The 15,592-nt window shown below is 42.4% G+C and overlaps 1 protein-coding gene and 1 long non-coding RNA gene across 37 annotated transcripts; one reads left to right on the top strand and one right to left on the bottom strand.

The window, feature by feature from the left end:
* The first annotated feature begins 39 nt into the window (after positions 1-39).
* Positions 40-13,815, top strand: LOC118359078 (flavin-containing monooxygenase 5-like). 4 transcript variants are annotated; one of them, XR_008080112.1, is made up of 11 exons: positions 390-550; positions 3,849-3,987; positions 4,249-4,437; positions 4,552-4,717; positions 5,944-6,086; positions 8,267-8,463; positions 8,539-8,674; positions 10,047-10,266; positions 10,898-10,970; positions 11,102-12,872; positions 13,115-13,815. XR_008080112.1 is itself a non-coding variant. In XM_035737300.2 (10 exons), exons 2-10 carry the CDS (start codon positions 3,856-3,858, stop codon positions 11,523-11,525), a joined length of 1,680 nt encoding a protein of 559 aa, XP_035593193.1. In that variant the 5' UTR covers positions 40-201; positions 3,849-3,855; the 3' UTR covers positions 11,526-13,815. The 4 variants fall into 4 exon arrangements, 3 of the variants coding, with proteins under 3 accessions (XP_035593193.1, XP_035593194.1, XP_035593191.1); XM_035737300.2 differs by lacking the exon at positions 390-550 and adding an exon at positions 40-201 and having other exon boundaries at positions 11,102-13,815; XM_035737301.2 differs by lacking the exon at positions 390-550 and adding an exon at positions 189-307 and having other exon boundaries at positions 11,102-13,815.
* On the bottom strand, positions 8,934-10,177 carry LOC127912018 (uncharacterized). 33 transcript variants are annotated; one of them, XR_008080133.1, is made up of 7 exons: positions 10,029-10,177; positions 9,897-9,962; positions 9,600-9,830; positions 9,402-9,533; positions 9,247-9,279; positions 9,182-9,214; positions 8,934-9,149 (listed from the first exon to the last, which is right to left on the bottom strand). It is a non-coding gene; the product is annotated as an uncharacterized LOC127912018 (long non-coding RNA). The 33 variants fall into 33 exon arrangements; XR_008080145.1 differs by lacking the exons at positions 9,182-9,214; positions 9,247-9,279 and adding an exon at positions 9,534-9,566 and having other exon boundaries at positions 8,934-9,158; positions 9,312-9,467; XR_008080120.1 differs by lacking the exon at positions 9,247-9,279.
* Positions 13,816-15,592: the final 1,777 nt, after the last annotated feature.

Below are 15,592 nucleotides of genomic sequence, written 5' to 3'. Positions count from 1 at the left end.
GGGGTTTGTCTCATCTCTTGACTTGATTCACTCTGTTGACTAATCAGTCTCACACAGTTGACCACACGGCTGGTGAAATGAACCATTCAATGCTGGTTTGAGTGACAGAGCTGGAGGATTTGGGGGAGGGGTTGAGAGGCAAGAAGCTCCGGGGTTTGTATTTTGGCTCATTTCCGCCCTTTTGTTTACTGAAATAGAGAGGTAAGCACAACTTCTTAACCATCAATGTTTACTGTTTGACAAAGTTATTTCTGTTGTCCATTGTGTTTATTACTCTTGAAGACTAATCAAACAAGAAGAGCATTGGGTGAGCAACTGTCCCTTTTAAATATTCTGGAAAAGCATGTTGTTTATTAGTAGATTCGACCTGGTTGCGAAGAGCTGTACTAGGGTGAGACAGGCTTCCTGTGTAGATTAAGACTGCGGAGACGGAGAGAGATATGGCTCTGAAAGCGTACCACAATCTAGGGATGAGAACTGCGTTGTACTCTAAATTGTCCTATTATACAAACTGTTACACCGAGAAGATTGAAAGACTGCTAGCTGTAAGGTATGGAAGTGGATCTTTGTTACGTTGTTATTTTGCTTCCACTGATCCTGGGGGCATTAAGGTCAACGGTGTCATGAACTTTAACAAGTACCAGGACATTTTAGAAATGGTTAATTGACCACAAAATCCACATTTTGCAATGGTGATCTCAGTCTCCTTACTTGAACCCCATTGAAAACCTGTGTTTTGAATTGAAGAGGGCAGTCCATAAGTGCTTAGGAAGGATATCAAGGATCTGGAAAGATTCTATATGGAGGAATGGTCTAATATACAAACTGTTACACCGAGAAGATTGAAAGACTGCTAGTTGAGTTGCCATATAGGATTTCCAGTGTTGTTTTGGCTCTGTGCCATGTTCTCTTCGGCTTACACCGACAGTCTCCAGTATCTCTGGTCTGTCTGCAAAACAGCTTTTGTTTCCGTTGGCATTCTCTCTGCCTTCTCTCTCCCTCTATCTCCCCCTTCTCTCTTGGCAGCATAATCCTGTCCCACAGGGGGTTAGTGGCACCTTAATTAGGGAGGAAGGCCTAGTCCAATGGCTGGAATGGAATGGAATAAGCGTAATGGAATCTAATACACCATTTGCTTCGTTCCAGACATTATTATCAGTCCCTTTAGCAACTTCCTGTGTCATATCCCTGTCTGTCTGTATGTAGGACAAGGGCACCTTCTGAATCTGAATATGTGTTTTCATTGTATTTTTTCACATTTTGTAAATAGTGACCGAGCATTAGGGATTAGTGTATCTCGGTGTTTAACTTCAACATAAGAGGTTGAAGTAATTTTATATGTTTTAAAAGATGTTTTAAACTGTACCTGCAGTCAGGTCCAAAATGATTGCCACCCTTGATAAAGATGAGTAAAAAAGACTACACAATAAAAAATATAAATACTGAGGTATATTTTGTGCTCCAAAGAATTGGGGAATATTTTTTTATATTAATACAATTGCTCAGAGAAAGAGATTTTGTTTAATAAGTAATACAAATCTCAAAGACACGTGTAAAAATGATTGGCACCCCTGTTTTAAATACTCTAGTCATGAGATTGGAGAACACATTGGGAGGGATCTTCTTACAGTGGGTCTGAGGTACTTTTCAGCATATGCTTCAGTTTTTTGACACCAAACCTGCCACTGGTGTGCGTGGCCAAAGGCAGTGCTAAGGTCAAATGCTCTTTGGTCGCTCACACTAGTAGTGAGTTTGACATCGGGAAAACTGAAGCTTTTTTGCTCATCTTTGCCAATACTTTTTGACCTGACTGTAAAATGGGAATATTTGTACACAACAAATTGGCCAGTGTTACTTAGTGATGAATGTTCATTATAACATTTCTAGAGTTGATTCAGGAGTTAAATGAACTCTTAGTGGTGTATAAGAACCCAAAGGTTCTACCTCATACTGCTGGTTGAGAGAATGCCAAGAGTGTGCAAAGCTGTCATCAAGGCAAAGGGTGGCTACTTAGAAGAACCTCAAAAATAAAATATATTTTGATATGTGTAACAGTTGTTTGGTTACTACATGATCCATTATGTGTTATTTCATAGTTTTGATATCTTCACTATTATTCTACAATGTAGAAAATACAAAAAAATTAAGAACTATTGAATGAGGTGTGTCATTGGCAACTTTCTATTTGTAGTGAGCTTCATTGTGAAGCTACCAGAAGTCACAGAGAGACAGATAAACATGTTGATTCTTTGTTTAGCAGATATCTTCTGTGTATAAAGTGACTCGGTAGAGAACAAACGTATCTAATAACACACTAAGCTGTTAAAGTGGTCTGAGGCTGTTGGTGGTAAATAACAAGCATTTTCAAGTGCAATGTTAGTAACAATGATTTGGGGAAACAGCTCAGAGATGTAATGATGCACCTATGAAGGTTCTAAAGATGAACGTAGCCTTAAGATGCTTTTGGGAAACCGGGCCCAGTGTGCTAGAGTAAAACTAGACTGTCAACGTAAGACCGTAAGCTATTTGTTATGTCATAAAGAGTTTCATTTGAATTAAAACATATTCACGTAGGCCCTCACTTGGTGAAGGCCAATGAAAGCGATTGAATGCAACAACCATGTCTCTGTCACTAACAAACACAAGTCATGAATGGGGGCGTGCTCAGCCCTCTGTTTCCTGTAGTCCACGATCAGCTCCTTTGTCTTGCTGACATTGAGGGAGAGGGTTGCTGTCCTGGTACCACACTGCCAGGCCTCATCGTCATCGACAAACTTAATAATAGTGTTGGAGTCGTGTGTGAACGGCGTAAAGGAGGGGACCAAGCATGCACCCGTGAGGAGGCTCTGTGTTGAGGGTCAGCGTGACGGATGTGTTGTTGCCTACTTCTCACCACTTACGGGCGGCCCGTCAGGCAGTCCAGGAACCAGTTGCAGAGGGAGGTCTTCAGTCCCAGGGTCCTTAGCTTAGTGATGAGTTTGGAGGGCACTATGATGTTGAAAGCTGAGCTGTTGTCAATAAACAATATTTTCACACAGGTGTTCCTCTTGTCCAGGTGGGAGAGGGCAGTGTGGAGTGCAATAGAGACTGCCCCTTAACCTCCCGCTGCCTGATGCCCTCAAGGAGTGGAGACAAGGACAGAAGCTATAAAAGAAAATAGCCCAAAGTTCACATTCACATAACTGCTGCTTCGCTCTGTAGATAAACTACATGTTACGGTATACATTCTCTCAGATGAAGGTTAAAGGGGTGAGATGAATGTACAGTTACAGTACAGATTTACTCAAACCCACTTAAATAGCTGTAGGTCTCTAAGCCAATCATTTATTGATTGAAAATTGTGTATGGGTTGAAAAGCCAATCAGCGCCTTCAGAGAAAAGCAAATGACTGTTTCAAGCTTTTTTTCCCTGTTTCTCTGTTTCACAGTTAAAATATAACAACATGGTTAAAATACAACTAATTAGAAAGCATTGACAATTCCACTTCCAGTGGTGCTGTGCTTCTCTCATGCCCACCTCACTCCAATGCCCTTCCCCCCCACCATGGCCTATAGTCAAGGGGTCAAGACTTTGGCACCGAGCTGAACATTTTCATGACCATCCCCCTGAGACACTGCCACTCCCCAATAACCAATCAGACACTGATTTGGTCTGACCATGACCCTCCCCTGCCTGTACAGGCCAGGGTTCCTCAATCTCGTCACAAGTGGACATGTGTGATGGTGTGCGTGGACAGAAGTGAGAGTGATATTGTAACTTATGTATTCGTTATTGGTTGTAGTTATTCCAATGGCACTTTCATTGGTACTAACTCTCTCTCTTCTCTCTCTCTCTCTCTCTCTGTGTAGTTCCATCATGGTGTGTACAGTCGCAGTGATCGGTGCGGGTCCCTCAGGTCTGACCAGCATCAAGAGCTGTCTGGATGAGGGTCTGGAGCCCACCTGTTTCGAGAGCAGTGATGACATCGGGGGACTGTGGAGGTTCAAGGTGAGGGAGCTGGCTGAGGAACCTGGTACCTGATTAACCAGTATAGTGGATTAGAGTGTTCGTCTCAGTAAGAAGATACAGGGAGAACATCTCAGTCACTGGGAGAGTGTGTGTCCGCTACTGCTGGAGATCCATATTTAAATGACACTGGCTCTCTTTCAATATCTAACATTTATCCAGTATAAATTACCCTGGCTTTGTTCCAATATCTAATGTATTGGGCATATTAGTGCTTATCCTCAGTCTGTCCTTGTCCTTTAGGAGCATCCAGACCCAGGAAGGGCCAACATCTACCAGTCTGTCATCATCAACAGCTCCAAGGAGATGATGTCATACAGCGATTTCCCTCCTCCTGCTCACCTGCCCAACAACATGCACCACCCCCAGCTGCTGAGCTACCTACGACTTTACGCTCAGACCTTTGACCTCTTCAAGCACATCTACTTCCAGGTCAGAGGGCATGAAGGAAGGATGTGGATGTTTATTCTGTCACATCTTATGTTAAGGATCCCTTTCGACGGTAAATAGTGATTAATTTAATGTGTGTGTCCCTGCATGTGTCAGACCACTGTGGTGAGTGTGCGTCAGAGGCCAGACTTCCCAGTATCAGGCCAGTGGGAGGTGGAGACAGAGAGGAGAGAAGGTCAGAGGGAGATTCAGGTCTTTGATGCTGTGATGGTCTGCACCGGTCACTTTACACAACCACACTTGCCTCTCAATGACTTCCCAGGTAACTTTAAATTCGCTATCCCTATCATAGTCCCCATTGTCATTGTGTATTTGATTATTTCCCATTTATATGCTACTATCACTGGAGATATATAGACTCAGATCCTATTCTCATCATGCATACATACATACATCATGTGCACAGTGCCTTCAGAAAGTATTCATACTCAGAACATTTTGTTCTGTTACAGGCTCAAATCAAAATGGATTAAATACATTTTTTTCTCAGCGATCTACACACAATAGCCCATAATTTATAAGTGAAAACATGTTTTTAGAAATGCAAATTGATTGAAAATGAAATACAGAAATATCTATATCTCAGAAATAAGTGTTCACACTCCCGTCAACTTGGTTGTTGATCATTGCTAGACAGCCATTTTCAAGTCTTGCCATAGATTTTCAAGCCAATTTAAGTAAAAACTGTAACTAGGTCACTCACAAACTTTCAATGTCATCTTGGTAAGTTAAGTGCAGTGTATATTTGGCCTTGTTGTCCTGCTGAAAGGTGAATTTGTCCCCCAGTGTCTATTGGGAAGAAGATTGAACCAGGTGTTCCTCTGATTTTGCCTGAGCTCAGCTCTATTCTGTTTCTTTTTATCCTAAAACACTGCCTGGTCCTTGTTGATGACAAGCATACCCATAACATGATATGCCTGTATCTTGCAGTGACTCATTTAATTTATTTAGCCAGGATACTTCACTCAGTAACAACTGCCACTATTTTCCAGGGAGTCATGGGTAAATTGGATGTATTGATACACCACCCAAAGAGTAATTAATAACTTCACCATGCTCTGAGGGATATTCTATGCTCTTTTTTAAAATCTACCACTAGGTGCCCTTCTTTACGAAGCATTGGAAAACCTCCTTGATCTTTGTGGTTGTACCTGTGTTAATTGTATGTACAGAGATGAGGTAGTCAACACAGAAATGTCAGATTTTCATTTTTTTATTCATTTGTAAAATATTCTAAAAATATAATTCCACTTTGACATTGTGGAGGTGAGGTGAGTGACACAACATATTACTTTAATGCATTTCAAATTCAGGCTGTAACATAACAAAATGTGGAAAAGGTCAAAGGGTATGAATACTTTTTGAAGGCAAGGGAATATCCCATTCATAGCTCTCACAAAGTATAATTTGAATATCATGCTCAATCATCATCATCAATCAATTACCACAAGTATCATTATTTATAATTTGATTATCTGATCCTCCCAGGTATAGAAGAGTTTGAGGGCAGGTACTTTCACAGTTGGGAATACCTAAGTGCTGAGGGGCTGCAGGGGAAGAGGGTGGTGGTGGTTGGGATTGGGAATTCTGGAGGTGACATCGCTGTGGATGCCAGCAGAGTAGCGGAGCAGGTGAGTGGGAAATCCTCAGATTCTTCTGGAAGTGATCCTTTCAGATATTATGCAGCGCAGGGTTTCTTGAAAATTGGGACAATCCATGACCGGCAGGGAAACTTCATTTTAATAGTAAAAATATCTGTATTTTTTTTTGCTTTATTTGAGCTTAAACATTCAATTTAGTATAATTGTATAAGATAAAGTAATTGTTTGGGGAATTTAAATATTTCCAATATTATTAACTTTCATGTCAGCACTATGCCCATAAATGCCCTTATTCAGCGCAAAGGATCCCAATTTCAAACTGTCAAAAAAAGGTGTTTAAAAAAATAATAATTATGCCAATAATATTAACTGAAAATGGGATATTTGTGTAGTTTCTTGAAATAGCCCTCTGTGGCTTAAAATGTTATTGAATCCTAAAAAATGTGTCCAAAGAGTTGGTCAACTCCATCAGATTTGTCTAAAATGAATCAGGAATGAGCAGGGTCAGCTATACCATAAGGACCCCTTCTCTATAGCTGTGTTTGAATACTCACATTTAACCATACTATTTATGATGTGAATTGAGTATATAGTATGCTTATTTGTGGTAGCAGTATCAGTAGGTTTATAATTGAACACATGTATGAAGATTTTACACTATTGTGGAGAGATGTACTGTTTGGATTCTTTACATACAATAGAAATAAGCTGAAACATTTTTATGCAATTGATTTCATTATTCTTTTTGCCAAATTTCATATACACAAATGTACATTTTTCGTACCCAACAAAAAGAAATTGAACTGTATTTTAAGACGGTTAAATGCTCTACTAACGAAAAAAGCTGTTAGAATTGTAAGTCTATGCAGGTCCCCTAAGGTCCTTGTGTAATTGTAATGTGATATTGTACCACCTAGCTCGATTGTCCATTGTTTGTAATCTATGTACGCTTGTGTTCCCTCATGTGCTTTATGTATTGATTTGTTGTTAATAAAACTTTTTTTTGTTTGTTTTTGTCATTGTATGGATATAGTTATCGTGCCAAAAGTTCCCGGATGTCGTACTAAATTTGGCAAAATACGAAGTATACATGCAGTGGACGCTTGTGCTTTTAGGGCCCATAATCCAATTCTTCTGAAAAGGGGCGTGGCTTCATAACTTTTCAGATTGGAAGAAAATTGCGGAAGTCCGACGCGAGCAAATACAAATTCAATGCTTTAACTAATTGTGACAAATGTTAAGAAAATATTGAGCAATGTAATAAAGTAATGACTTTTCAAATAAGTTACGTACCGCATAGCATTACAGCAGTATGTACTGGTATGTTAGCGAGTTACCTAATGTTTGTTGGCTACTATTACTTTGAACTTGCCAGGCAGTATATTAACTATTTGCTATCTAACTAACTACCTACCCAACGTTTATTGACTTGATTATTCACATCATTCTTAGCTAAGTGGTATAGTCGTGCTATTCAATGGACATAGTTAATTCTGCATATCTACTCCGATTTCAGAGCACTCTCGCACAAAATAATGAATTTACGAATGCTCAACACCCATTGAACTTGACCGGTGTCAGTAAACGTCGGCAAAACAAAATGTTGTTAAATTGTTGCCAGCAGCACAGTTAGTCACCAACGCCCTGGATAATATGAAAACAGCCTAACCAGCTCTGCTACAACAAATGTATAATTACTGATGCGAGCATTAGATGTGCTCGTGGAAGCAGAACAACTTGTGTCGCCGACAGGTGCAGGTGTAGTACTGCAGGTAGTAGCAGTACTACCAGTAGAGCTGTTATGTGTCTCTATGGACGCGGGCCTTACTTTCTAGCCATTACGGACCGTTAGTGGAATTCCCGCGAGAGAGTAACGGTTAATGTGATTGGATGTTAATTACTTGAATACGCTACCTGTATTTGACAATGTGTTGTTATTTCGCTGAACACTAAATTTGAATCACATTTTTATTTGGCCTACCCCAGTTTGGGAATACCTGAGCTACACTATAGTGACTTGTTTTGTCACAAAGATAAATTAGGCAAACTATTAGAATTTTAGCAACCAGGAAATGGCGTAGCCAAGTTGAGATTGTCCCATCTTTGAAGATACCCTGATGGAAGTAATAAAAACTACTAGATAGCATGAACAGGAATAGAGTTGGCCATCTCTGCCAAAGATCATTAACCCTTTCTCTCCTGGTCTACAGGTGTACCTCAGCACACGGAAAGGGGCATGGGTGGTCAGCAGGGTGGGGGCGGGGGGACTGCCAGGTGACCTGGTGGGCACTTCAAGATTGGACAGGCTAGTGCAGAAGCTCTTCCCCGCCTGGATTACCATGATGATGGAGAAGAAACTGAACAGAACCTTCGACCACAGACTGTACGGCCTACAACCAAAACACAGGTAAAATCTCTACATATCTGACTGACTTACTGACCGATTGATTGATCCATCCATTGATCCATCCATCTATTTCAGGTTCTTTGCCCAGATCCCAGTGGTGAATGATGATCTACCTGGTCGAATCATCTCTGGTCGTGTTCTGGTCAAACCTAACATCAGGGAGATCAAAGGCTCCAGTGTGGTGTTTGAGGATGGGAGCGTCGTAGAAAAGGTGGACACACACACACACACACACACACACACACACACACACACACACACACACACACACACACACACACACACACACACACACACACACTCTCTCTCTTCCCTTATCCCCTCTACCCTACCTTCCCACTCTTCCCTTATCCCCTCTACCCTACCTTCCCTCTCTTCCCTTATCCCCTCTACCCTACCTTCCCTCTCTTCCCTTATCCCCTCTACCCTACCTTCCCTCTCTTCCCTTATCCCCTCTACCCTACCTTCCCTCTCTTCCCTTATCCCCTCTACCCTACCTTCCCTCTCTTCCCTTATCCCCTCTACCCTACCTTCCCTCTCGTCCCTTATCCCCTCTACCCTACCTTCCCTCTCTTCCCTTATCCCCTCTACCCTACCTTCCCTCTCTTCCCTTATCCCCTCTACCCTACCTTCCCTTATCCCCTCTACCCTACCTTCCCTCTCTTCCCTTATCCCCTCTACCCTACCTTCCCTCTCTTCCCTTATCCCTCTACCCTACCTTCCCTCTCGTCCCTTATCCCCTCTATCCTACCTTCCCTCTCTTCCCTTATCCCTCTACCCTACCTTCCCTCTCTTCCCTTATCCCCTCTACCCTACCTTCCCTCTCTTCCCTTATCCCTCTACCCTACCTTCCCTTATCCCCTCTACCCTACCTTCCCTCTCTTCCCTTATCCCCTCTATCCTACCTTCCCTCTCTTCCCTTATCCCCTCTATCCTACCTTCCCTCTCTTCCCTTATCCCCTCTACCCTACCTTCCCTCTCTTCCCTTATCCCCTCTACCCTACCTTCCCTCTCTTCCCTTATCCCCTCTACCCTACCTTCCCTCTCTTCCCTTATCCCCTCTATCCTACCTTCCCTCTCGTCCCTTATCCCCTCTACCCTACCTTCCCTCTCTTCCCTTATCCCCTCTACCCTACCTTCCCTCTCGTCCCTTATCCCCTCTATCCTACCTTCCCTCTCTTCCCTTATCCCCTCTACCCTACCTTCCCTCTCGTCCCTTATCCCCTCTACCCTACCTTCCCTCTCTTCCCTTATCCCCTCTACCCTACCTTCCCTCTCTTCCCTTATCCCCTCTACCCTACCTTCCCTCTCTTCCCTTATCCCCTCTACCCTACCTTCCCTCTCTTCCCTTATCCCCTCTACCCTACCTTCCCTCTCTTCCCTTATCCCCTCTATCCTACCTTCCCTCTCTTCCCTTATCCCCTCTATCCTACCTTCCCTCTCTTCCCTTATCCCCTCTACCCTACCTTCCCTCTCTTCCCTTATCCCCTCTACCCTACCTTCCCTCTCTTCCCTTATCCCCTCTATCCTACCTTCCCTCTCTTCCCTTATCCCCTCTATCCTACCTTCCCTCTCTTCCCTAGGTGGATGTTGTGGTGTTTGCCACTGGCTACAACTATGACTTTCCTTTCCTGCCTTCGGGTCTGCTGACTAATGGTGGTCACCGCCTGTGTCTGTATCGTCATGTGTTCCCCCCGGGGCTGGCTCGGCCCAGTCTGGCTGTAGTGGGCTTCATCTGTAACCTGGGAGCCATCAACCCTTTGGCTGAGATGCAGGCCCGCTGGGCCACCCAGGTCTTTAAAGGTAACAACTAACTGCGACCTGTATGCTTTCGTTGGCTGGCCCTCGCTTCATATTCGTTGCCAAACCCACTGGCTCCAGGTCATCTATAAGTTCTTGCTAGGTAAAGCCCCACCTTATCGCAGCTCACTGGTTACCATAGCAGTCCCCACCCGTAGCGTGCGCTCCAGCAGGTATATTTCACTGGTCACCACCAAAGCCAATTCCTCCTTTGGTCATCTTTCCTTCCAGTTCTCTGCTGCCAATGACTGGAAAGAATTGCAAAAATAACTGAAGCTGGAGACTCCCTCACTAACTTTAAACATCAGCTATCAGAACAGCTTACAGATCACTGCACCAGTACATAGCCCAGCCAACTACCTCATCCCCATATTATTTTGTATATTTATATTTGTTTTTTGTTTTTTCTCCAAATTGCAGTTGTAAATGAGAACTTGTTCTCAACTGGCTTACCTGATTAAATAAAGGTTAAATAAAAAATAAGTAACAACTCCCTCACTAACTCCCCTTTTCCTGATTCATCCCAGAGCTCTGTGTCTGAAGTTGGGTAGCCAAGTGTATTTGAATGCGAGCGATGGAAGATTTGAGGTTTGTGTCAATAGTAATGTGTGGAATAAATGATTTCTTGCTCCAGGGTTACTAACACTGCCCTCACCAGAAGCCATGCTGCAGGACGTAAAGAGAGATACCAGCACGTTGCCAAACAGGTGGGACAACATCCATGTGTTATTACACTCACATACTGTAATTCGTTTGCCAATAGGTAAACTATTTTTTAAAATTTAGGTATAAGCACTTTCAAAACACCTGCGTGTGTATACCCTCCTTCTCCCTCCAGGTTTGCCTGTTTGGAGCGTCACCCTCTCCAGGTGGACCATATCCCCTACATGGACTCCATGGCAGAGGAGTTGGGGGTTCGTCCTAATCTCCTAGGGCTCCTGTTGAGGGAGCCTGCTGTGGGGCTGCGTGTGCTACTGGGGCCCTGCACCCCGTACCAGTACCGTCTGAGAGGGCCAGGACAGTGGGACGGAGCCCGACAGGCCATCCTCACCCAGTGGGAGCGTGTAGCCCAGCCCTTCAGGACCAGGATGCCGCCACAACCAGAGAGCAGAACCAGAGCCTCCTCTAGTCTGATACTGACTCTGTCTGGCACTGTTCTCCTACTAACAACCTTCTATACCAGACACAGTCTCTCATCACTCCTCACAGGCCTCCTCTATAAGATATACAGTCTACCTGAGATCATATGGGGTTGGAAATGAACACTATGGGCCTATTGCATCCACTGTTGGCCACTATTTTATCACTCATTAAACTATCAATACACACTAAGATCACCCGCACAGCTGATCTTAATTGCTTCCAAAATGTACTGTTCTCTAAAAGCCGAGCTACATGTGACGTGAGTGTTAACTTAGCCTCGCTTTATTCAAACATTTTCCAAGACAGGCTATTTATTATCTTCGGTAGAAATAAAACCTGGAAACCGAGCACACTAAGGGGTGATTGAACTATTTCGCAATCATTCAGTGCAACTAAAATAAAGCATTTTCTTGTTTAGAAATTATACTGTGGCAATACATCGTACAGGTTATATCAGGGTTTTTCAAACGCGGTCCTAGGATCCTAGGTGCATGTTTTAATTTTTGCCCTAGCACTACACAGCTGATTCAAATAATCAAAGCGTGATGAGGAGTTGGTTATTTGAATCAGCTGTGTAGCGCTTGGGAAAAACCTAAATGTGCACCCAGGGGGGCCCCAGGACCATGTTTGGGAAACTCTGGCTAATATGAATGAAAAATGCTGGTGTACTCATTACTTTTTCATTTCCAAATTATATCATCCATTAATTACAACTTGTCTTATTAACTATGGTTATTTCTGATCAAGAGGACAAAACCAAATATCCCTGAATTGTCCATATCGAAATTGTGTAACTAAATCAAGCCAATCATGACTGATTTCATGTAATCTTTGTTTTTGTCAAATTCGAGGTATACAGTGCCTTCGAAAAGTTTAGAACCCTTGACTTTTTACACGTTTTGTTACGTTTACAGCCTTATTCTAAAATGGATAAAGACAAAGCAAAACATGTTATTATTTATTTAAAATTTTCACAAATGTATAAAGAACTAAAACCAGAAATACCTTATTTACATAAGTATTCAGAACCTTTGCTATGATAGCTCAGGTGCATCTTGTTTCTATTGATCATCCTTGAGATGTTTCTACAACTTCATTGGAGTCCACTTGTGGTAAATTCAATTGATTGGGCATGATTTGTCCAACTCCTGTACTTGGGGAGTTTCTCTGGGCCACTCAAGGGCATTCAGAGACTTGAACAGAAGCCATTCCTGTGTTGTCTTGGCTGTGTGCTTAGGGTCGTTGTCCTGTTGGAAGGTGAACCTTCGCCCCCAGTCTGTGGTCCTGAGTACTCTGGAGCAGGTTTTCATCAAGGATCTCTGTACTTTGTTCCGTTCATCTTTGCCTCGATCCTGACTAGTCTACCAGTCCCTGCCACTGTAAAACATCCCCACAGCATGATGCTGCCACCACCACGCTTCACCGTAGGGATGGTGCCAGGTTTCCTTTGGACATGACCAATCTTGGTTTCATCAGACCAGAGAATCTTGTTTCTCATGGTCTGAGTCTTTGGGTGACTTTTGGCAAGCGGGCTGTCATGTGCCTTTTACTAAGGAGTGGCTTCTGTCTGGCCAGTCTACCATAAAGGCCTGATTGGTGGAGTGCTTCAGAGATGGTTATCATAATGGAAGTTTCTCCCATCTACACAGAGGAACTCTAGAGCTCTGTCAACGTGAGCATCAGGTTCATGATCACCTCCCTGACCAAGGCCCTTCTCCACCGATTGCTCAGTTTGGCCGAGCGGCCAGCTCTAGGAAGAGTCTTGGTGGTTCCAAACCTCTTCCATTTAAGAATGATAGAGGCCACTGTGTTCTTGGGGACCTTCAATGCTGCAGCCCGCCCTTTTTGAATCCAGGTTTGCTGTTTATTTGATCTACAAGGCGGCAGACACTTTTTTGTTACCCTTCCCCAGGTCTGTGCCTCGACACAATCCGGTCTCGGAGCTCTATGGACAATTTCTTCGACCTCATGGCTTGGATTTTGTTCTGACATGCACTGTCATCTGTGGGACCTTCGATAGACAGGTGTGTGCCTTTCCAAATCATGTCTAATGAATTTACCACAGGTGGACTCCAATGAGGTTGTAGAAACATCTCAAGGATGGTCAATGGAAACAGGATGCACCTGACCTCAATTTCGAGTCTCATAGCAAAAGGTCTGAATACTTATGTAATTGTTCAATACATTTTCTAAAAACCTGTTTTTGCTTTGTCATTATAGGGTATTGTGTGTAGATTGATGAGGAACCAAATGTATTTAATACATGTTATAATAAGGCTATAATGTAACAAAATGTGGAAAAAGTCAAGTGGTCTGAAAACTTTCCGAATGCACTATAGGTGTATGACAACTGGACTAATACTAATAGTACAAGAGAATGGATTAAAGTTCTCCAACCCTTTTCCTGAAGTGCTTCCCTCCTGTATGTTTTCGCTCTAACCCCAGTTGTTACTAACCTCATCCTGCGTTCATAACCAAGTAGGAATGTGGTATTATTTACCACATACAACTGGGAAGAATCTAGTTGAATGACCCTCCAACTGGTAATTATTATTAAATGTTGTGAATTATATATATATTCATAGTCACCAGTCGACTCCATTACACACAAAATGTACTTCTACCAGTGAATGCTAGCTATGGCTAGCTATGCTATCAGTCTGTCTTAAAGGAATAGTTCACCTAAATTACACATTGGTTTCCTTGCCGTGTTAGCAGTCTATGGACAAGGTATGACAGCAATTCATGCTTTGGTTTCCCTGGCACTGTTTCCACATGCTAGTGGCTGACAGGAGCAATTAGGATTAAGGACCTTGCTCATGGGCACAGACAGATTTTATTTACCTAGTGTAGATGAATGAATACGATGTTTAATAATAATAATAAACTACATTCAGCAATCTGAATCCATTATTATGTGAATGCATGCAACTGGACCCGTGTGTCTCTGGAGCATCTAGTCAAGGTAGTGACACTCAGTATGAATATAATGAACATGTCTCTCTTGCACCGTTATGCAATTATTAAGAGGCTAGTTACAAATAGCTAACCCTGGTGACCGATGTTTTAGCATTAATTTATTGAGTCAAGTAGATCAGGGACATCAAGGTGGAACCCAAGCATATGTGGGGCGGCAGTGTAGCCTAGTGGTTAGACCGTTCAAATCCCCGAGCTGACATGGTACAATTCTGTCGTTCTGCCCTTGAACCCACTGTTCCTAGGCCATCATTGAAAATAAGAATTTGTTCTTAACTGACTTGCCTAAAGTGTATAGTGTAAATAATATTTAACAATAGACCTACTAAATTAAAGAATCAACGATTTACTCAGTAATACAAGGAATGCATTTACTCAGTTCAACTAATAGTCTTGAAATAATTAATACTCAAACAATTAGTGTACATGAAATACATGACACCTTAAATAATACACAGAGTAAATGACTATCAACTAAATAAGACTTAATGTGTCTTCAGTTCAGAATAAGAGAAAATACACACAGGAGCTTGGAAGCAAGTTCTCGAAGCTATATGGAATTGTTTTTAAAAGGTCATACCAAGGATAATTTTGCTATTTGATTTGGAATTTTAAGACCCCTTGAAGTATCAAATATATATATTTTTGGGCCTTATTAGCCCGCACATTGAATAACAGAAATACGTCATCTAAAGTACGTTTGTTCTGAAGTGTCCGTCCTATATTTGAGGAAGAGGAAGATCAGGAAACATTTTTTCTTTACATGTATTTAACCCCTTATTGTTGTCACTAAACAGTCTCCATATATAAAGTACTTCCATTCATTTTCTCAACTGGTACCAAGGGACCTTCAGACAAGTCCTGTGAGGCCTGTGGGCATCCTAGATGAAGCCCAAACTGTTCAGACACTACACACAGAAGTTGGCGGATCGGCAGTACCGAGACGCTTGTCAGATTGAAAAGCAAAACGGAGAACACCATCGTGTTTGTGAGAGTCTCATCTTTCCATAGAGGGGTCATAATAGTTTGTAGTTTGCCAAACCATTTGGACACTACAGACAATTTTGTGAGAAGACAGATTTTTGGGATGTGTCATGGTCTAACAAACTCAGCTCTGTCGCCCTTTGATCGCAGATGAATGGATATGCGTCTCAATCCACCACCAGATGCAAAAAAACATATCTCTAGTTTAAAATGACAGATTTTTCTG

This window comes from Oncorhynchus keta, chromosome 26, assembly GCF_023373465.1.
Source record: "Oncorhynchus keta strain PuntledgeMale-10-30-2019 chromosome 26, Oket_V2, whole genome shotgun sequence".
Lineage (NCBI taxonomy): Eukaryota > Metazoa > Chordata > Actinopteri > Salmoniformes > Salmonidae > Oncorhynchus > Oncorhynchus keta.
The sequence above is the reverse complement of the archived record's forward strand: the minus strand, read 5'-3'. Positions and strand labels throughout refer to the sequence as shown.

Coding starts and splice junctions, on each gene's coding strand:
- LOC118359078 (XM_035737298.2), top strand. CDS start 441: ATGGCTCTGAAAGCGTACCACAATCTAGGGATGAGAACTGCGTTGTAC. Junction 4,718..5,943: donor GCCTCTCAATGACTTCCCAG/GTAACTTTAAAT, acceptor TGATCCTCCCAG/GTATAGAAGAGTTTGAGGGC. Junction 6,087..8,266: donor CCAGCAGAGTAGCGGAGCAG/GTGAGTGGGAAA, acceptor CCTGGTCTACAG/GTGTACCTCAGCACACGGAA.